General features: G+C 46.6%; 1 protein-coding gene across 2 annotated transcripts in view; it reads right to left on the bottom strand.

Moving 5' to 3' along the window:
- Window positions 1–23,246, bottom strand: part of COPS4 (COP9 signalosome subunit 4) — an 89,902-nt gene extending 66,656 nt beyond the window's left edge. Inside the window, exon 1 of one of the 2 annotated variants that reach the window (XM_033963944.1) lies at window positions 23,110–23,245. In XM_033963944.1, coding sequence (XP_033819835.1) covers window positions 23,110–23,183 — 74 coding nt within the window. In that variant the 5' untranslated portion in view covers window positions 23,184–23,245. Of the gene's footprint in view, window positions 1–23,109 lie in introns of both variants that reach the window. The other variant, XM_033963961.1, reaches the window with a different exon arrangement.
- Between the last annotated feature and the right edge of the window lie 223 nt (window positions 23,247–23,469).

A 23,469-nucleotide genomic window follows, 5' to 3' on the forward strand; every position in this document is an offset into this window, starting at 1 on the left:
GGAAACACGTACAACAGCCCTTTCTCTAGCCACAGTTGTCCAACATGCACTTCTGGGCTCTTATCTTTAGCTGTAAAAGTGATTTAGAGCAGTGGTTCCCAGCCCTGTCCTGGAGGACCACCAGGCCAATCGGGTTTTCAGGCTAGCCCTAATGAATATTCATGGAGCAGATTTGCATGCCTGTCACTTTCATTATATGCAAATCTGTCTCATGAATATTCATTAGGGCTAGCCTGAAAACCCGACTGGCCTGGTGGTCCTCCAGGAAAAGGGTTGGGAACCACTGATCTAGAGAATGACACGGGGAAAAAATTTGTCCCCATCACTGCCACCGTCCCTGTCACCGCCTCGTACCTGCAACCACTGTCCCCGCCCCCACATCCATATAAGCCTCAGTACTGCAATATTTAGCTTATTCCTTCCTTATAAATCAAAATTCTGGCTGCTAAACTAGAGAAAGATGTTCAGCTGGCAGGGCTTTATTTATAAAATTTTATCAACACAACTAATATACTACTTTATCCTAAAGCAAAAAAAATAAAATAAAATAAATAGAAATTTGTTTTTCTACCTTTGTTGTCTGGTTTCTGCTTTTCTCATCTTTTCCTCATTCAATTCTTTCCATCCACTGTCTGCCTTTTCTCTGCATCTTCCATTGCTCTGTTACTGTGCCACTCTCTTCCATCTCTCCCCCTAGTCTGGCATCTGTCTTCTTCCCTTCCAGTGTCTTCTTCCCTTTCTCTGTTCCCCATTTCACTTAAGTGCCTTCTCCCACTCTCTCTTCCCCATTTCTCTTCAGCATCTGTTCCTCTCCACTCCACCTTCCCCAGTTCCCTTCAGCATCTGTTCCTCCCAACCCCACCTTCCCCAGTTCCCTTCAGCGTCTGTTCTCTCCACCCTTACCATCGTGGTGCTTTCACCCCCCCCTGCAGCCATGGCTCCTGCTGCCAAAGAGGTCCATCTGCCTCTGACCCTGGTATCTCATCAAAATCCATATCTAGTTCCCCAGAGGACCCAGCTTGAGCAAGAGAGAGTCCAGGGTTGTAGGTCTGCACTCCTTCCTCCTCATCATCATCATCAAAAACCACCCTGTGCCGTTTGGCTCCCTGCTGACCTATCCCCACCCCAAACAGTGGTCAGGCCAGCGTCTCCTGAGACAAACTACTCCCTGGATTCCCTCCTGCCTAATCTGTTGCAACAGAAAAGCTTTGTGAAATAAAAGGACAAACTCCGTAGAAAAAGACATGGGTCCTGCCCGTAAAAAATCCAGGTCTGTGTTCCCTTGTGTTTTCACGCCCCGTGCACACCGCGCCCCCCCCCTCCTCCGGACAACAGGCTCCGGTCCGACTAAAAAACTAAACAGTAAGTCCCACTCACGTGCTCCTCAATTTAAAAGGCAGGAGTGTTTCCTGCTTGCAGCACACAACTGTGTCGGCAAACCTCCCTGCCCCTTACCTTCGTGGCAGTTGATTTCTAAATTTCCTTCCTACAAGCAGCCGGAACGTTGAAGTTGCATGTGGCTGCCGGAAAGGTCGTCTTTGATGCAACTTCCGGTTGCGTCAGAGATGACCTTTACGGCAGCCACATGCTCCGGCTGCTTGTAGGAAGGAAATTTAGAAATCACCCACCATGAAGGTAAGGGGCAGGGAGGAAGTAGGGAGATTATTGGATTGGGCGGCGGCGGCAGCAATCAGTAAGGAGGGAGGGAACACGATGGGGGGACAGAGACTATTCCCCCGGATCGAGAGTCTTCCTACTGCACATTTTCCACTCCCACTATGTGTGCGTCGAAAGGGCCTTCATATGAGCTTCTACACACTGAAAAGAGGAGTTCAGCTTCCAGGCGTAACAGGGCGCTTCTGATGCTTTCTTGCCAGTTGGCTTAGACCACCACTGTCGCACTGACTGCCTTGCCTTCCAGAGACCTCTCCAGTACCTGAAGTGCTAGACAAATGGTTCAGAGTTCTAATCAATCTATGGACCACTTTTGCTGAGCCAGTATCCAATGACCCTGCACTGGATGTCCATTGCAATGACCCCTCACCCCTCCAACCTTAAAGGCATCAGTCGTTAGAATCCCAGGAAGAAATTCAGAGGCATACCCCTTGAGAGGGCAGATGTCTGCAGCCACCACCGCAGACTGCTCTTCGCTTACGGTAACCAAGGAAGTGGTTGCTGAAGCGAGTCCGTCTGAGACCATCAAGAGAGATGAGTCCTGGAGAGGTCTCATGTGTGCTCTTGCCCAAGGGATCACTTCTATGGCTACTGCCATGAACCCCAGGACCTGCAGATAATGCCACCCAGAGCTTCAGTCTGTATAGCTCTAAAAAAAAAAAAAAATTACCTGGCCCAAGACTGTGTCTAACAAAACTTCCAGATACTCCAGGTGCTGGGTCGGCTTCAGGTAGCATTTCTTGACGTTGACAATCCATCCCAAGTCCTGGAGTAGTTGGAACACTCTCAAAGCTGCCACTTCGCCTTTCTCCTTGGATGGGGCTCTGATTAGCCAATTGTCCACATATGAGTATATCTGGATCCATCACCTTGGTAAAAAGTGTGAGGTGCTGCTGCGAAGCCGAAGGGGAGCACCAAGAACTCAAAATGCTGCTCCAGCACATGAAACTGTAAGTACCTCCTGTAGGCCAGAAAAATGGGAGTGTACAGACAGGCCTTCATCAAATTGAGGGAGGCAAGAAACACCCCCAGCGGCACTGCTGCTATGACTAACCGAACGTTCACCATGTGGAAATTTCAGTGCAGCACTGACCGACTTGACGTTCAGGATTGGCCACCAGTCATTTTGAGCTTTTCTTTGGCATGAAGTACATGGAGTATCTGCCTGAGCTCAATTCTTCATCTGGTACTGGATCTATGGCACGAAGATCTAATAGTCTTTGTACTGTTGCCTGGATTTTGAGGGCTTTCTCCAGCCAGCTGGTAGGCTGGAGAATCTACAAAGAGGTCTGGAAGGCAGGCACAAAACTCAATTTTGTAACCTTCTTGAACAACTTCTAGGATCTAACAGCCTACCCCCTTTCTGAGTTCAGACCAACCAAAAGGCCAACAGCCTGCTCCCTATCTGGAGGTGCTTGATCCCTGTCCTGGCATCACTGTGCTTTCTTGGAGGCTGGAGAGGGAACAAAGCCAGAAGCTTGCAGCCCCCGCTGAATCTCTGCCGTAACCCCTGAAAGGACCTCTGTGTCTCTTGACTTCCTGCAAAAGGGCAGAATCTTTGAAAGCCTCAAAAATTCCTACACCCCAGACCCCGCGACATCCAGGATCTGTTGCTCAAAAAGATCTTAGGGCATCGGTCCATAATGCTGGCCATCAGGTCATCCAGACCCTTGCCAAATAGCATCTGCCCTTGAAAGGAAAGCCTGTTCAGAGTGACTTTAGAGGCTGAATCTCCTGCACAGTCTTATCTTGAGCACCTGCAAGGCGGAGGAGACAGCATAAGCCAGTGGTCTCAAACTCGTGGCCCTCGGGCACTATTTTGAGGCCCTCAGTATGTTTATCATAATCACAAAAGAAAAATAAAAGTTTTTTAATCATATATCTCTTTAGCTATAAATGACAATATTATTATTAAGACTTAGCCCAAAGGAAAGATTTATAAACTATAAAGCACAGTTACTTACCGTAACAGGTGTTATCCAGGGACAGCAGGCAGATATTCTCACATGTGGGTGACGTCATCTACGGAGCCCCAGCGCAGACAGCTTTTCAAGCAAACTTGATTGAAGTTTCAAGTTTGCTACACTGCACCACGCATGTGCATGCCTTCTTGCCCACTAGAGGGCGCATCCCACCTCGTGGTCCTCAGTTCCATAACTAGCAAAGAAGCCATCCCCGGGGAGGCGGGCGGGTTGTGAGAATATCTGCCTGCTGTCCCTGGATAACACCTGTTACGGTAAGTAACTGTGCTTTATCCCAGGACAAGCAGGCAGCATATTCTCACATGTGGGTGACCTCCAAGCCAACCAAAAAAGGGCAGGTGGGAGGATGGCAATTTAGGAAAACAGATTACGTAACACCGACTGGCCAAACCGGCCGTCGTTCCTGGACAAAGTGTCCAGACAATAGTGGGAGGTGAACGTATGAACCGAAGACCAAGTGGCAGCTTTACATATGTCCTCCATAGGCGTAGATCGGAGGAAAGCAACCGAAGCTGCCATCGCCCGGACCTTATGCCCCGTGACTCGACCCGGGAGCGTAAGACCAGCCTGAGCGTAGCAAAAAGAAATACAAGCAGCCAACCAGTTGGACAAGGTGCGCTTGAAAACAGGGTGTCCTAAACGATTAGGATCAAAGGACAAAAACAATTGGGGAACCTTCCGATGAGACCTGGTACGTTGGAGATAAAATGCCAACGCCCTCTTACAGTCAAGCGTGTGGAGCGCCGTCTCGCCAGGATGGGAGTGGGGCTTAGGAAAGAACACAGGAAGGACAATGGACTGATTGAGGTGGAAATCAGACACAACTTTAGGTAAAAATTTAGGATGGGTGCGGAGAACCACCTTGTCATGATGAAACACAGTAAAAGGCGGGTCCGCAACCAAAGCTTGCAGCTCACTAATCCTTCGAGCAGATGTGAGGGCAATCAGAAATACCACCTTCCAAGTAAGAAATTTCAGGAGAGACTTGTCGATAGGCTCAAAGGGAGGTTTCATCAGTTGAGCTAAGACAACATTCAAATCCCAAACGACAGGAGGAGGCTTCAGAGGGGGACAAACATTGATTAGACCCTTCATGAAACGAGTCACCAGAGGATGAAGCGACAGAGAACGTCCTTCCAAGTGACGATGGAAAGCAGAAATGGCACTAAGATGCACCCGAACAGATGTCGTCTTCAGGCCGGAATTAGACAGATGCAACAAGTAGTCCAGCACCGAAGACACCGGGACCGAATCCGGATCCAGATGACGCGAGGAACACCAGGAGGAAAACCTGGTCCATTTCTGGGAATAACAAAGCCTGGTCGAGACCTTGCGCGAGGCTTCCAAAACTTCCCTCACCGACTGAGAAACCGGGACCGAAGTCAAGGGGAAAGGAACCAAGCGGTCAGGTGTAACGACTGAAGATTGGGATGCAACAGCGAACCCCGACTCTGAGATAGCAGAGAGGGAAACACAGGCAGAAGCAGAGGCTCCCTGACACTGAGTTGAAGAAGCAGGGAGAACCAGTGTTGACGAGGCCACCGAGGCGCAATGAGAATCATAGTGGCTCTGGATGATTTGAGACGAACCAACGTCCTCAAGATCAGGGGAAAAGGAGGAAACGCATAAAGGAACCTCCCTCCCCAGTCGAGAAGAAAGGCGTCCGCTTCTAGACGGTCCAGGGAGTACATCCGAGAACAATACAGGGGTAGTTTGCGAGTCTCCGGGGAGGCAAACAGATCCACCTGCGGAGTCCCCCAGCGGTCGAAGACCTCGCGCAGGACTCTGGAGTTGAGTGACCACTCGTGCGGCTGGAGAAGGCGACTGAGTTTGTCTGCCAAGCAGTTCTGTTCTCCCTGGATATAGACCGCCTGTAGGAAGATGTTCTGGGAGATCGCCCATTCCCAAAGGCGCAGAGCTTCCCGGCAAAGGGACCAAGAGCCCGTCCCACCTTGCTTGTTCACATAATACATGGCCACCTGGTTGTCCTTACGCACGAGGACTACCTGATCGCGGAGTAGGTGGCAGAATGCTCGAGCCGCCAGAAAGATGGCACGAAGCTCCAACACATTGATGTGACAGCGTCGGTCCTCCGCCGACCACAGGCCCTGGGTCCGCAGACCGTCGAGGTGGGCCCCCCACGCGTACTCCGAGGAGTCCGTGGTCAGAACTTTGCGATGTGGAGGGACGAGAAAGAGCAAACCCCCGGAAAGATTCGAAGAGTCGGTCCACCAACGGAGCGATCGTCTCAAAGAAGGAGTCACCGCTATGAGACAAGAGACCGGATCGCAATCCTGGCGCCACTGAGAGGCCAGAGTCCACTGAGGAATTCTCAGGTGCAGTCTGGCGAACGGAGTGACGTGGACCGTAGACGCCATGTGGCCCAGAAGCATCATCATGCGCTGAGCCGACACAACAGGTAGCCGAGAAATCAGACGGCTCAACCGAACCAAAGCCTCCAAACGAGGAGGAGGGAGGAACGAACGGAGGCGAACAGTGTCCAGCACAGCGCCTATAAATTGAAGAGATTGGGTCGGGCACAACTGTGACTTGGGAAAGTTCACTTCGAACCCCAGTCGCTGAAGGAAGATGATAGACTGTAGGGTCGCTGAGATAACCCCCTCCCTGGTTGGGGCCTTGATCAGCCAATCGTCCAAGTATGGGAAGACCTGCAGCCACCGAGACCTCAGGGCTGCAGCGACTACCACCATACACTTCGTGAAGACTCGAGGGGACGAAGCCAGGCCGAAGGGGAGGACCCGGTACTGTAGGTGTAGCTCGCCCACCTGGAACCGTAAGAATTTGCGGAAGGTGGGATGCACCGGAACATGGGTATATGCTTCCTTCAGGTCCAGGGAGCACATCCAGTCCCCTTCCTCCAAGAGAGGATACAATACCGGAAGTGACAACATCCGGAACTTCTCCCGGACCAGGAACTTGTTGAGCTTTCTGAGGTCTAGAATGGGGCGCAAGTCCCCGGTCTTTTTTGGGACCAAAAAGTAACGGGAGTAAAACCCCCGCCCCCGCTGATCGGGGGGTACAGGTTCCACCGCCCGAAGCCTCAACAAGGCCCTGGCCTCGGCCATGATGATGGGGAGCTGGGTCCGATTGTATGGGCAAGCCCCCGGTGACTGTTCCGGCGGAGCACACCAAAAGTTGAGAGAGTAGCCCTCGGAGACGGTCCGGAGCACCCAAGCGTCGGATGTTATCTCGGTCCAAGCCGCATAAAAGGACCGGAGTCGACCCCCTATGGGAAGGGGGTCCGGCGCGATCGCGGAGGGGGGCCGGCCCCATCCGCATAGCCCGTCAAAAGGACGGCGCTGGCTTGGACCGACCCTGCGCCGGAGGTTTCGTTTGTCCCCCTCTTCCCTGTTGAGGTGGACGCCGTGGCGGAGGCCTAGAAAAGGCCGGCGTCGACTTCTGAGGGTAACGCCTCGGAGTAGGCCGGAGGGGTTTCTGCGGCGTGGCCCGAGGTTTCGGACGGACCAACGAGCGCTCCTGCTCTGACAACCGTTTGGTCGCCGTCTCTAGGGATTCATCAAATAACTCGGACCCCTCGCAAGGTAAATCCGCTAGGCGTTCCTGCAGGTTTGGATCCATATCGAGGGTGCATAGCCACGCTAGACGGCGCATAGCTACAGCAAATGCAGACACCCTCGACACCAGCTCAAACGCGTCGTACACAGCGTGAAACAGATACAGGCGCAATTGAGACAGGTTGGACATAAACCTGGCGAATCCTTCCCTACGGGAATCTGGTAGATCATCGTGATACCGAGGCAGGTCCTTCACCATGCCACGTAAATAGGATGAGAATGTAAAGGCATAATTGAGAACCCTGGTTGCCATAAGGGAATTCGAATAGAGGCGACGACCAAACTTGTCCAGGGTCCGACCCTCCCTGCCGGGCGGGACCGCCGCAGAAACTCTGGAGGGTTGTGACTTTTTCAGCGCCGACTCAACAAGCAAAGACTGGTGGGAGAGTTGAGCCTTATCGAATCCCTTGGGTGGAATAGTCCTATACTTGGACTCCATCTTAGACGGCACCGCTGTGACCGTAAGAGGTGAAGTCAGGTTCTTAAGGAAGGTCTGATGAAGGACCTTATTCAAGGGAAGTCGGGGAGTTTCCCTCGGAGGAGTGGGAAGGTCCTGCTCCTCGAGGAACTCTTTGGTGTATTGAGATCCAGCCATGAGGTCTAGACCCAAGGCACGTGCCATGTCCTGCACGAAACTGGAAAAAGAGGACGGTCTGGCGGGCGGCGAGGGGGTTCTCGACCTCCCCACCGAACAGAAGGGGGAAGCCTCGTGGGAATAGCGTGGTTCCCTACTGGACCCGGATTCCCAAGAGGCCAGATCCAATGGCCTCGAGGGGGTCGGGGAACGTCTACGTCTCGAAGAACCCCTGGGAGAGGTCCCAGGTGTCCGAGGTACCGAGGCACGCCCCCTCCTCTTTGGCGAGGAGTCACGCGAACCCCCTCTCGCTGGGGAACGGAGCAGCCTCGGGTTGTCGAGGCGAAGCTCCGAGACCCGCAATGCCTCGCCCCCGAGTGGCGAGGAGCGACCACGTCGCCGAGGAGAACCTCGCGAACGCTTAGGCTTCCTCGGACGACGCCTCGCCCGAGGCCGGCCTGAGGGCGAGGAGTCCCGGGAGGACCTCGAGGAAGAGGAGGAGATCCGCCTCACCCTGCGCACCTTGTCACGGGGTCTAACGCTACTCTCAGGCGGGGCCCCCGAGGTCGAAGTCGAGGGTAAGGTCGGGGTCGAGGTCGGTGCCGCCCCGGTACCCGAGATCGAGGGAGTAGAGACCGAGGCCGCCGAGGTCGGGGCCCTCGAGGCCGGAGCTGTCGAGGCCGAAGCCTGCTGCAAATGCTCGAGGGCCCCAGACAGCTCCGAGGCAATCAATGCTCGGAGCAAGTCTTGGAACGCCGGGATCCCCACCATAGTGGGCAGGTCCGAGGCCGGGGGATGCTCCCTGGAGGGCGACCTCGGTCTCGAGTATTCCCTCGGGGCATTAGTGGGCGGGGCCGAGGACGACCCACCCGCCTTGGAGGAGCCCGAAGATGGCTTCTTCGTCGACCCTGGAGTCGGGGATGGAAGAGAGGACTTACCCGAGGCAGGTTTAGTCGAAGGAGTAGTCTGCGATGTTGAAGGACGCGGCGACGCCGAAGATCCCGAGGCCGAGGTCAAGGCCGGGGCCGAAGCCGAGGCCGACGTCGAGGCCTTCCCCGGCGCGGAGTCAACCGTGAAGAGCTCCGCCATCCTGGTATGGCGTCGGCGGAGTGCTCTGGCCTGGAAAGTGGAGCACCGATCGCACGAGTCAGTCGGATGCTCAGGCCCTAAGCAGAGCAAGCACCACCGGTGTGGATCGGTGATGGAAAGTAACCGCTCACACCGGGTGCACTTCTTGAAACCCGTCAAGGGACGGGACATGAAAAAACGACCCGGCCGAAAGCAAGGCTGGTCGCGGCCGCGGCTCACGGGAGCCCCCGGAGCCGACGGAAAGAAAATATATATATATTTTTTTTTTTAACGAAACTGTCAAAACAACCGAAAAAAACAATAAAGTAAGCACAACGACCGATTAAATTCACCGGACGCGGCGACAGAAGGCAAAAACAGCAGAGCTCAATTTCCACAGGGCTTCTGGCTCCGCGGAAAAAACTGAATGAGGACCACGAGGTGGGATGCGCCCTCTAGTGGGCAAGAAGGCATGCACATGCGTGGTGCAGTGTAGCAAACTTGAAACTTCAATCAAGTTTGCTTGAAAAGCTGTCCGCGCTGGGGCTCCGTAGATGACGTCACCCACATGTGAGAATATGCTGCCTGCTTGTCCTGGGATAAAGAATTTTACCTCATGCAAAATTGTCATTTCTTTCATAAGACATTAACTATTTTTTCTGAGGCCCCTCAAGTACCTACAAATCCAAAATGTGGCCCTGCAAAGGGTTAGAGTTTGAGAACACTGGCATAGGAAGACACCTTGCTCATAACTTTGATGATATCATAAAGAGCATCCGCTACATCAGGGGTGTCCAATGTCGGTCCTCGAGGGCCGCAATCCAGTCGGGTTTTCAGGATTTCCCCAATGAATATGCATTGAAAGCAGTGCATGCACACAGATCTCATGCATATTCATTGGGGAAATCCTGAAAACCCGACTGGATTGCGGCCCTCGAGGACCGACATTGGACACCCCTGGGCTACATGATTCACTCCCAGATAGGAGCATTTGAGGATCTTTATTGTCCTCCTAGGCCGGGACTCGACACAGACAGGCAATCTTTTCTGTATGATTTAGAGATCTGGGATTCTAGATACAGTTAAAAACTGCTGTATTATCACAAGCCATATGTATAAAGTTAATATTCAATTTGAATATGCTTTATATTTACATAATATAAATAAAGTGATCTTATCTAAAATGTCCTTATCCATGATAGTAAAACTAGAACCCTGTACAAATTACATTTACAGAATAAAAGTGGATATATCCAAAAATAATCATCACGGACCAGTATGTTTAAGATTAGTGTTTAAGCCAGTTACATTAACGGGTGCTGGAATATGTGTGTCTGTCTTTCTTTCTGTCTCTCTCCCTGCCCCTGTCTCTTTCTTCCTTTCTTTCTGTCTCTCTCCCTCCCGCTGTCTTTCGTTCTGGTGCGCTGTCTGCCTGTCTTTCTGTCTCTCTCTGTGTCCCCCTGCCTTTCTTTGTCTTTCTCTGTGGCCCCATTCTGCCTCCCCCCAAAGCAAACCAAGATTGCTCCCTGCCCCCCGTACGCCCCTCCCCACAAAGCAAAGCAAGTTTGTACCCTGGCCCCCTTTCCCTCTCCCCCACCCCAACCTCCCTGTGCAGCAGCAGCATTTCCCTCCTCCCCCCCACTTTCCTGTGCAGCAACAGCAGCATTCCTACATTTCCTCTCCCTCCATTTCCCTGTGTAGCAGCAGCATTTCCCTCCCTCCCCCCTCCATTTCCCTGTGCAGCAGCAGAAGCATTTCCCTCCCCTCCCCCACCCCACTTATCTGTGCAGCAGCATGTTTGTTTCTTGCCGGCTCCCTTACCCTTTCCAATCCCCGCCTGCGTTGCATGACACCCTCCTTCGCCACCACCGTTGACATGCCTGCATGCGCCGGAAGCCTGAAGGCGTCGGAAGCCGGAGCACATGCGGCAAGTTTCACCCTGGGCGCAGCGGCGACCACCGCGGGCGGCAACCTGGGTGGCGAGGATGCAGCTCAGGAGACTGGGAAGGTGTTGACGGGCAGCGGCGGGGACCTCCTCCTGCAGGCGCTCGTGTCTCAGGGGTCCCGGCTCATCCCGGCAGGGAGAGAGCTTGCCTGCGCTTCCTCGAGCAGCAGCAGTTGGTGAGTGAGGGTGGGAGGATGGGAGTGGCCAGAGTGTTCCCTGCCGCCAGGTTCTAAAATAGAATCTGGCCACGGATCAGAAAACACGGCGGCAGGGAACATGAAACCCTATGTGCGCATGGTAAACCAGAATATCCATAGTTCCGAGACTTGTATTCAGAGACTACAAAATAGTTTACGTTCTTAAATAAGTTTCCCATGCTATACTCAGCATATCAAAAGATTTTTATATAAACAAACAATTTACTTATGATTTTCACATAATTGTTTATTTTACTGTTTATATTTTACCGCAACATAGGTATTAATCTGGAACTCTCACCCTCTATACCTAAGAGCCGAATGAAACTTGCAAAAATCAAAAGCAGTCTAGTGTTTGCTCTTTAAAGATGCCTATAACTGATAACTATACAGTATCTACTCCAGCAATCTTTAACTTTTTCCCATTTCTACTCCAGCAATTTTAACTTTTTCCCAACTCCTATTGTATTTTCCTTCTTTGTATTCGTTCTATAAAAATAGTGGTTCTCCCCCCCTTTTCCCATTGTTCATGTATGTCCAATAATTAGTTTATGTATGTCTAATAAGTTGAAATGCTTATCTTCCAGCTATTTTTAAATATTTTGTACAACGCTTTGTACTCCTAGATAAGCATTTAATAAAAAACTTAAATAAAAGATAAAGACATTATATTGAAATATGATTATCCTTGTGGCACCTAGTGTTTTTTTTCTCCTCTTACAATTTGAACTACCACCAAAACTAAAATAGGACATTGCACCATATATTCCTGCCACTGTGCGTAATGGTGTACCTTTATTACTAATTTGCCAGCGTGAAATTTTCAGTTCTAATTACAAGATATTGTTGCAAATAATATTAAAATAATTAATAATATATGCAGATTACTGTCTCATTTCTTCACAAATAAACATCAATACATGAATAACCAGTATTCCTTTGAATTCTTAGAAGTTTATCCCTCTTACTTCAGGTAAAATTTATCTTCAAACTTGAAATTCTAAGTATAGATACTGACTGAATTTTGTTTTCAGCACCAAAATTGACCCAAATCCTTCTTCTACCTGGGTTTTGGGTTCGGACAAAAGGTTACTTTAATTGTGTGTCATATTTTCAGTTTCGGCTGAAAATGACCAAGCGTTTTTGGTGGAAGCCAAAAATGTGTGCTTTGTCCCGTTTGTTTCCCTCCCTCCTGAACAGGAGTTGTCCCTCCTTTCACAGACACTGACTAAAACTCCTGGTGGTCTAGTGATGTACTTGCCCTGACTACACCACTAGACCACCAGAAATCTTGGAGTGGTCCTGGGGCTGGGGGCAGCAATTGCAAGCAGTTATGACCTTGCACAATAGTTTACATGGTAAACAGAGTACTACTACAAATGCTTTTGATACAAAATTTTAGCAGGATGTATAATTAGACGATTCTCACAAAATAAAAATATTTGGGACATATTTTTCGAGAATGGACTTTAGAGGCTGGCAACTAGTGCCCTAAGCCCAAAACGGACTTAGACGGGTTTTATTATGCCGCTCCACAAGTTTAGCAGAGCAAGCTCTGACAATCCTCAATGACTCTCACTGATTATCATTCACACCAAACTTAAGTTTTCAGTTTCAGTTGAAACCAGATTAATTTTGGCCGAAACTGAAAAAAATCAGTTTCATTCAGCCTCTAAAAAAAACATCACCACAAAAATAAGGTTTCAACGTTAGCTATGTATTCTATCATAAATACTCCCAATTCATTTACCATTTTAGCTACAGCATATACTCCCCTCACAAGTACAAGAGGAATGTGGGCTGGAAGATAAAGAAAAACAGCACCTGTATTTTCTCACTTTATCAAAAAAAGCACCTGGGAACAAAGCAAAGGACAGATACCATGGATTCTTCCAGAGCCTGTTTTAAATCTTTACAGATCCTCCACACATGGACTGCCATTGCTCTTCAGCATATGTCGGGAGTCTCCCAGATCATCTTTGTACTCCTGGACCATCTAAGGTGATCTTAAAAGACGACTGCTGTTTTGACAAGCCTGAGCTTCCATGCTGACAGGAAGTCTATGTTGTGTCACAGGGAGAAGAACACAGCAGAGACTAAGGGCCTGATGCTCAAAACAATCCAGACTTGCCACATCTCAATTAGATTGGTTTTAGCCAAAACTTTTGGCTGCTTTACTTTGCACAGAAGCAGTGACTAGAATTCCTATGCTAACGAGCTCAATTACTTCATGCAATGCTCAAGGCAACAGTGCCCTAATCTAATCTAAGGTACTGTTCCCCTACTTCATTCTCTTCCTCATACATTCATTATTTTATGAATTTTTTAAGACCTCAGAACCACCACTCCTCCATCCTACTTGAAGTGTGTTTAACGGGGAGAATTGTGTGGTGAACCGCTTAATTAAATGTGAGACACTGATGTCACACCATTACCAAAGTTAAGTAATGAAACTAAAATATTTAAAGTTTAAGCATTTAAATTATTTAAAAGTAAGACCGGTGAGGAGTTCACCACACGATTCTCCTCGTTAAACAAACCTCAAGTGGGATGGAGGAGTGATGGTTCTGAGGTCTTAAAAAATTCATAAAATAATGAATGTATGAGGAAGAGAATGAAGTAGGGGAACAGTACCTTAGAATTTGAAGCAGTTTCTTGTAGATTTTCTAAGGTTATTTTTCTACCATTTCCGTGGGTCTAATCTAAAACACAATTTATTAATTGCACTATACCAAAAAGGTTCAAGGTGATTTATATTCAAAGAGGTTGTAAAATTACAGGAAAATACTTAAGCAATCAATAATTAAAATATCATCATAACATGAATATTACAAGTCATAAAGTTTTCAAATTTTTATAAAATCTTAAGCAATTGATATCAGTCCTAATGTAAACAGACAGATTATTCCAAATTGTAATGGCAGCATAAGCAAATGAGGAATTGCGTTGTTTATACTTTACTCCTCTAATCTATGGAAAATATGGTAATAAAGTACCACATAATCAGGTGGAATAATGCAAATGAGAAAAAAAAAGCAAAATCAGATTATCTGAAGAGTTAGTCTGAAATATATGATGAACTATGCAAGCTGATTTAAACTTAATTTGCTTCTCAACTGAAAACCGATGAAGATTTTTATATGCTAATGCAACACTTATCTTTTTAAAACCAAAAATTAATCTAACAGCAGTATTCTAAAGCAAATGCAAATTTTTGATCAGTTTTGATGTTAAGTTCAAATATAAAAAATTACAGTAATCAAGCTGAGGTAACATTAACATCTAAATCAACAGTGCAAAATGATGTTCAAAAAAGCACGACGTCACTAATCTAAGTTTCCTCATAATATATAAAATCTTCCTCCATAAATTAGAAATTTGATCTTCAAATGTAAGAGAAGAGTCTAAAAGAAGATCCAAAACTTTAGATGTTTTATCTGCTTGCAGGATAGAACCTGATTGTAGAGTAAGAAATGAATGAACAGAAGATAGTGAATTATGAAACCAAAGAACCTTCGTCTTACTTGCATTCAATTTCAACTTATTAGTAGAAGCCCAACCTCCAATTCTAGTCATGCAATTAGTGATCTTAGCTGAAATGTCCTCCTTGTTTGAGCTTAACGGAATTAATAAAAAAACATATCATCAGCATAGCATACAAACTTTGGCTGCCAAATGTACTTTTTGCAGAGTACTCAAAGATATTAAAAAGCGTAGGAGAAACAGAAGAGCCCTATGGCACTCCACAGAAAGCCCAGCTCCTAGAAAGGTTCAATCTTTCAGCACACTATAATTTCTGTTTACTAAAAAATCATTAAACCAATTAAGTACAGATCCACCTATCCCAACTTACTCAATTTGTTGATCAGCAAAATATGATCGACTGAGTCAAAAGCTGCACTATCATCGAATTGTAACAAAATAGATTGATAACCTTGACTCGACCATTGCTTAACTTTAGTTATTAATGTTAGCAATAGCAGCTCTGTACTGTGAGTTGAAACCCAAACTGAGTATCATGTAGACAGGAATGAACCTTTAAGACTGATTATTCACTAATGCTTCTAAAAATTTTGATTATAAAAAGGTAGGTATATTTGGCAACTGGTCTGAAGTTAGAAGTCTGTGATAAGTCACCATTCTGTTTAGGAATAGGAGCGATAACAATATTCCCCATTCCTCTGATAACAGGTTGTTAAAGAAAAGCAACAACCATGAAATTATAGCATTTGGAATCTTAGGGAAAAGATACGAGGAACATTTATCTAAAACACAAGAACATGTAGAAAAGCTCTTTAACAGAGGATTTAAATCCTCAACAGTTATGGCATCAATTTATCCCATACCTTATCTGCACTAATTCCTGAAGTGGGAATGTCTAAGATATTATCATTTTGTATATAAGATCAGGAAGTATTCTTTAGATCAGGGGTGTCAAATAATCACATTAAGGAGCCGAAATCTAAAACACAGGCTAAGTCGCAGGCCAGACCCCACTCCCATAATAATACTAATTGTAACACTATTTTTTCTATTCATTATTCATATATACACGCACAATATAATATTAACACCACATAGAAACATAGAAAGATGACGGCAGAAAAGGGCTACAGCCCACCAAGTCTGCCCACTCTACTGACTCACCCCATTAAGTCTGAGTGCTAATGACCTAGCTCCTTAACTTGACCCTCGCAGGGATCCCACGTGGATGTCCCATTTATTCTTAAAGTCGAGCACGCTGGTGGCCCTGATCACCTGCTCCGGAAGTTTGTTCCACTGATCCACCACCCTTTCTGTGAAGAAATACTTCCTGGTGTCACCACTAAATTTCTCTCCTCTGAGTTTGAGCGGGTGCCCCCTTGTGACCGAGGGTCCCTTGGGAAAGAATATGTCATTTTCCACCTCGACACGACCTGTGACGTACTTAAATGTCTCTATCATGTCACCCCTTTCCCTGCGCTCTTCTAGAGTACAGAGCTGCAATTTGCCCAGTCTTTCTTCGTATGAGAGACCCTTGAATCCGGAGACCATCCTAGTGGCCATCCGCTGGACTGACTCAACTCGAAGCACATCTTTACGGTAATGTGGCCTCCAGAATTGCACACAGTATTCCAGATGAGGTCTCACCATGGTTCTGTAAAGTGGCATTATGACTTCAGGTTTGCGGCTAACGAAGCTTCTATTGATACATCCCATCATTTGCCTTGCCTTGGATGAGGCCTTCTCTACTTGTTTGGCAGCCTTCATGTCTGCACTGATGATTACTCCCAAGTCCCGTTCTTCTGAAGTCCTAGCTAGTGTTTCTCCATTCAAGGTGTATGTTCTGCATGGATTTCTGCTGCCGAGATGCATGACTTTACACTTCTTAGCATTGAAGCCCAGCTGCCATGTCGAGGACCAGTTTTCCAACATGATCATAATGGTTAACCACAAAATTAAACTGCAGAAAGCACACTTTATGCTTCTCAACATTCATTCCTACCAGACCACAGATAACCCCTATGCAAATATGGGACTACAAACTAAAAACACTAATACAGTATATACAAACAAAACCCTAAGATTCAAAACTATGCATGCAGTACAACCCCAGAGAAATAGAAACAAATGTATTTCTTCCTGAAAATGTAAAATATAGACAGCAGATATAAATTCTCAAAATTGACACAATTCAATCACTAAATTGAAAATAAAATATTTTTCCCTACCTTTGTTGTCTGGTGATTTTGTTTTTCAAACCATCTTTTCCCAGTCTCTGGCTGCACTTTCTTCTGTCTGTGCTCTTAACTGTGTATCCAGGGACACCTTATCCATTTGCTGTTTTTCTCTCCTTCACTTTCTGCCATACATCCCATCTTTAGCATTAACAGTCAACTTTCTTCCATTTTTCTGCTTTCTTCTCAAAAATCAATCTACTTTCCACGTCTTCCCTTCCCATCTATCCATGTGTACCATCTCCTCCCTCTTTATTCTCCCCTATTCCCATCAATCCATAAAAAGCATTTCTTCTTATCTATTCCCTGCCGCACCCATTGCTGTGCACCACTTCCTCCCTGTCTTCCCTTCCCCTCTATTCCTGTGCACCATCTCATCCCTCTCCCATGGTCAGACAACTCTGTCTCCCCCTCATATGGTCTGGCATCTTTCTCCTCTTCTTCCCATAGCCTGGAATCTCTTTCCTCTCCCATGGTCTGGCATCTCTCTCTCTTTCCCTTCCTCTTTCTGAGGTCTAACATTTCTCTCTTTTCTGCGGTCTGGCATCTCTCTCTACCCTCCTTCCCTTCCATTCTGTGGTCTGGCATCTCTCTCTCTCTCTCTCCTTCCCATTCCAGTGGTCTAACATCTCTCTCTTCCCCATGCATTTCTACCTCACTGTTCTCCCACCACCATGTCCAATAATTATCTCTCCCTCCCTCACAATTCTTCTCTTTTTTCATCTCCCCATGTGCACCATCTCTTTCCCTCTCTGACACCCAATTCTCCCTTTTATTCCCTCCCTCACTCTCTCCATTCTTCCATCCTATGGCTCACCTTCCCCTCCCTCCTTCCCTTCAATCTATGTCCCAAGTTAATGCCTCCTCCCTTCCATAATTTGTCTAAAGTTGGGGATCCCACCTTCTTGCATCCCAACACGCCCCTCTCCTTCCTTCCCTCCATTCTGTGTCTCCCTCCGGCTGATATTTACCTTCTGGCTGGCTCTCTCCTCCTCATTGCCACAGTCATTTCTCTGCACAAAGCCATGGGGGCAGTTCCTAAACACAGCCGGAAGCCTTCTCTCTAACATTGCAACGTCAAAGGAAAGTCTTCTAGTTCAGCCGTGGGATGCTCAAGGAGCTGCCGCCACAGCTTTGTGCAGGTAAAAACTGTGGCAGTCAGGAAGTAGGAGCCGGCCAGAAGTTAAACACCAGGGGGTGACAATGAGCAAAATGCCGCATTGCCCTCTACTAATTCTTATGAATTTTTCTTTAATAGGAGCTACCTGATCCCAAACATTAATTTTTTAAAAAATTTAAACTGGAAAAATCCAAGGATGGTATAACTTTATCAACTCAAAAAACAGCATGATTTCAGGAAAGGGAAATCATGTTTGATGAATTTACTTCAATTTTTTGAGACCGTGAACAAACAAATTGATAGTGGAGAACCGGTGGACATAATATACTTGGACTTTCAGAAAGCGTTCGACAAGGTTCCACATGAAAGACTTCTCAGGAAGCTACAAAGCCATGGAATAGAGGGGGATATACAAAGATGGATAGGCAAATGGCTGGAGAACAGAAAGCAGAGAGTGGGCATAAATGGTAATTTCTCAGACTGGGAGAAAGTGACTAGCGGTGTGCCCCAGGGCTCGGTACTTGGGCCAATCTTATTTAATATTTTCATCAATGACCTAGAGGAAGGAACGTCCAGTGAGATCATCAAGTTTGCAGATGACACAAAACTATGCCGGGCAATCAGATCGCAGAAGGATAGCGAGGAACTCCAGAGCGACTTGTGTCAGTTAGAGAAATGGGCAGAGAAATGGCAGATGAAGTTTAATGTGGAAAAGTGCAAAGTAATGCATTTAGGCAGAAAGAACAAGGAACACGAGTATAGAATGTCAGGAGCAACTCTGGGTAAGAGCGAACAAGAAAAAGGACCTGATAGGACCCTGAAACCGTTGGCACAATGTGCGGCGGCGGCAAAAAAAGCAAACAGAATGTTAGGCATGATAAAGAAGGGAATCACGAGTAGATCGGAGGTTATAATGCCGCTTTATAGAGCAATGGTCAGACCACACTTGGAATACTGTGTCCAACATTGGTCTCTCAACCTAAAGGATATAAAACTGCTGGAGAGAATGTGGAGACGAGCAACGAAGCTAGTCAAAGGTATGGAGAAACTGGAATACGAGGAATGACTCAAGAGACTGGGATTATTCTCCCTCGAGAAAAGGAGACTGCGAGGGGATAAGATCGAGACCTTCAAAATACTGAAAGGAATCGACAACAAAGAGAAGAAAAAAAAAGTATTTACAATGTCCAATTTGACACGAACAAGAGGACACGGAATGAAGCTAAAGGGGTACAAGTCCAGGACAAATATCAGGAAGTTCTGTTTCACACAAAGAGTGGTTGACACCTGGAATGCTCCCCCAGAGGAGGTTATAGCGGAAGCGACTGTCCTAGGATTTAAAAGCAAACTAGATGCATATTTCCTTACGAGAAGCATAGAGGGATATGGGTGACTAAAAATCACTGCAGCAAAAAAATTGTTGCAAAAATGTTATAAGCCAAGTGGTGGAACTATCCTTTGAAAAACCATTTAAGTGGAGAAAAAAAGCCTCAACTAATTTTATATGCAGACGGCAACCCAATGAGTTTTTTAGCCGTTCTTACTCTTTATCATAGGCAAATAGGTGGATGGAATAGGAGGGAATTCCCTGAAGCAGCCATTCGTTGGTGCCTTGTTGGACCTGGACATCGGTTCCTTGTCTTCATTTCAATGCCAGAAATGTGACTGCAGTAAGATCATTGTGTCTTTGGATTGCGATCCTGGCTTATACATCAACAGCTGTAAAGATAAGTGTTACCTTCCTGAATGTTCTTTTTCCTGAAAGTAGTGGAGTTTTTTTGCCTATGATACAGAGTAAGAACGGTTAAAAAAAACTCATTGGGTTGCCGTCTGCATATAAAATTAGTTGAGGATTTTTTCTCTACTTTACTTAAATGGTTTTTCAAAGGATAGTTCCACCACTTGGCTTATAACATTTTTGCAACAATTTTTTTGCTGCAGTAATTTATTTAAGATTGTTATTGTTAGTATTGTTTCTAGTGTGACTAAAAATTACGCCAGGTGTACACCTGGCTGGGCTTCCGCGTGTGCGGATCGTCGGACTTGATAGACCGAAGCTCTGATCCGGAGATGGCGCTTCTTATGTTCTTATGCTTTAATAATTTTCTGTTGATAATTTTGAATATAATAACCCATGTACAAAGTAAGCTGAAAGCTAATAAACAGTGGTCTGTCCAAGGTACCTTTGACCATTCTACCTTAGATAAAGCATTAAAAGAAGATGCAGATACAAAATCTGGCTTTTTTCATGAGTAGATCCAGCTAGCATTAAATTTAAAGAGCAAAATACCAAGAATTTCTTATAATCCAATACCCTATTATTATCACCTAATTCCAGGGGTAAATTAATATCACCTAAAACCAAGAACCTAGAAAATTGACAACCATATAAGGAAATTATTTCCTGTATTTTGGTAACTGACTTACACCAGAACCCAAGAGGGCGATAAATAATATTCCCAAAAAGCAGTCAGTAGGTTTTAGTTATTAGCCCCCTCCGGTTTTAGTGCCAGCAGTGGTGGTAGCTGCTCCAACGCTCATAGGAATTCTATGAGCGTTGGAGCTATTACCACCGCTGTCGGCGCTAAAACCCACGCTACATCTTAGTAAAGGAGGGGGTATGGCAGGGTGACCTTTACAGCCACAAAAGCCTCTTAGCACAGGGCAAGTAGAAGTGTGGCAGAACAGCACATACACACCCCCCTTACAATTTGTGCCACCCTAAGACTTAGGCCCCCACTGCTCAAAGCTCTGACATGGTAATAAATACTGTGTTGGGAGTGATTTCTTTTTATCAGGAGATGCTCAGCACAATAGCATGCAAATTACAGGTCATGTGAAAAAATTAGGACACCCTATGAAATATTCAGTTCTTTCTTAAGAAATGTTCACATATCGATGTCAAATCATTTTTTTTTTAAATCATTGATTTAATTAAGTGATGTAATTGCAGGTAAACAATAAAAATTTTCCTTGATTTGCTCATGAAACAAGATAGAGGTTTGCCTTACTTAAACCTCAGACATTTAGTTTGGTGTGCTTATGACTGCTGCGGTGAGAGTGAACACCATGGTGAGATCAAAAGAGCTGTCTGAGGCCTTCAGAAAGATTGTAGCAGCTTATAAGTCTGGTAGGGGATTTAAAGAGATCTCAAAAGAATTTGGCATTAGCCATTCCACAGTCCAGAAATAGTGTACAAGTGGAGGACTTTCCAAAACTGCTGCCAACATGCCCAGGTCTGGCTGTCCAAACAAGTTGACCCCTAGAGTAGACCGCAAGATGCTAAAAGATGTCTCCAAAAAAATGCCATCACGGGACCTACAGCAGGCTCTTGCTATTGTTGATGTGAAAGCGCATGCCTCTACAATCAGAAAGCGACTACACAAATTTAATTTGCATGGGAGATGTGCAAGGAGAAAACCTTTGCTCTCTAAGAGAAACATCAAGGCCAGACTGAAGTTTGTCAGAGAGAACTTAGACAAACACCAAGACTTCTGGAATAGTGTTCTAAGGACAGATGAGTCTAAAATTGAATTATTTGGACACCAGAAAAGAGGACATGTTTGGCGTACACCAAATACAGCATTCCAGGAAAAGAACCTCATTACCAACTGTGAAGCATGGAGGTGAAAGTGTCATGGATTGGGGATGCTTTGCTGCAGCAGGACCTTGCCAGCTCACCATCATAGACTCCACCATGAATTCTATCGTGTATCAGAGGGTGCTTGAGAAACACGCGAGACCATCTGTAAGAAAATTAAATCTGAAGCGGAACTGGACCCGCAACACAACAATGATCCAAAACATACTAGTAAATCCATCAAGGACTGGCTGAAAACTAAGAAATGGAGAGTCCTGGAGTGGCCGAGTCAAAGCCCTGATCTTAATCCAATTGAGATGCTGTGGGGTGATTTGAAATGGGCTGTACATATAAACCCTTCAAACATCTCACAGCTGAAAGAATTCTGCATTGAGGAGTGGGCCAAACTTTCCTCAAGATTGATGTCAGAGACTGGTAGATGGCTACAAGAAGCATCTCACTGCAGTTATTTCAGCTAAAGGGGGGTAACACTAGCTATTAGGGTGTCCTAATTTATTCCTCAGTTAGGAAAGCTTAAGAATACTAATGAGCTCCTTGTAATGCATTTGCCGAGGGCTCTTGGTGACTGCTACCAGGATTGGTAGCAAACACAGAGAACCCTTTAGTGCAGTATTTTGCAAACTTTGCAAAGCCGCAGCACACTAAACTGCTCAAGGGCATCCAGAAATGTGCAGATGTCAATGCAATGACATCACATGCATGTGCGAAGGTCCTCGAGTCAGCAGTGATGGGTGCTGGAAAGGTATGGAGAGGCATCGGGGAGGATAGGTGCTGGCTCTAGCTGACTGCCTAAAGATGTGCTTCTTGCCATGAGAAGAATATCCTGTAGGTAAGCAGTCAGTGCCTCTCCTCCTCTCTGTTGTCAGGGGGAGGGAGAGAGGCAGCACACAGCTTATGATACACTGCTTTAGTACATCAGATGAGTTTCCATGCCAGTAAGACTACTTTAACAAGTCTTACCAGCAGGGAAAGCTGAATTTACCTTAGAAAAAGCAAGGAACTGCGGGTGTTGAAAATGGCAGATAACTGCAGGAAATCATCCCATGCCATTCATTAATGTGTATCTCAACCTCAGTCCTTCTACACCAGCATTCTTTAATGCAAGGTTTGAGGGTCAGTGCCTGAGCCCATTCATACTCTGATTCTTTCCACTCTCCTTAAAGAATGACATGGGGACGGTTTCCTGCCGGGAGGGGAACATTTCATTTAGATTAGTTTTTCGCCAAAAAGCAATGACTGGAATTCCTATGCTAATTAGCCCATCTCATTTAATTACTTCATTTTGCCACCGTGTCATTCTCTCGGGGGTTAACCCTCCCCCAAGCCTGGATACTATAGGTCGCATGACGACAAAAATAATGTAGAGCAGTCACACCAAGACCAGGAAAGGTAGAAATTCAATCTAAAGAGAAATCAGACAACTGAACCGGCTAGGGAAGCAACTCCGGAGCTGCAGCCAGCATACCTGCCCCGTCGCCTGTATTAACACCTCGTGGCCATTTCCACGCACCCTCACCCGAGCCGCGAGCGCATCACCCGTGACGCGAGTCCTAGCCCCCCCAATACCAACGGCAGCCGCCCCCTCTGCTAGGCCAGCGTGGAACCTTCCTAGTTAGCTAAACGAGGTACACTTACTTCCCAGCCAGGTCCTTGTGGGAACCACTCGAGTTCATCAGCTGGGCCAGGTCCTGCCTGGCTGCCGCCGCCATCTTGCGCACAAACGCGCGCGCGCCCTCTTTCACGTGCTCACGCTGGCTCCGTCTAGCGTAGGCACGCCGAGTGCTCGTTTCCCCCCGCCCCCCTCTCGCTGCGGAGCATGCGCCAGTTCGAAGGGGTTTGGGTGTTAGTAAGAATTAAAGGTAGCATGTTTCGTTGCCAAAACCAACCAGCAGCCGTGGCCCTAGGCGATATACAGTAATTGCTAATACTGTATTGGTGAAGCTATTACCTCTGCGGTCCAGCCCATTCCTATAAGAAAGAGATGATCAGGTAGAG

The sequence above is a fragment of the Geotrypetes seraphini genome, chromosome 1, assembly GCF_902459505.1.
Source record: "Geotrypetes seraphini chromosome 1, aGeoSer1.1, whole genome shotgun sequence".
Lineage (NCBI taxonomy): Eukaryota > Metazoa > Chordata > Amphibia > Gymnophiona > Dermophiidae > Geotrypetes > Geotrypetes seraphini.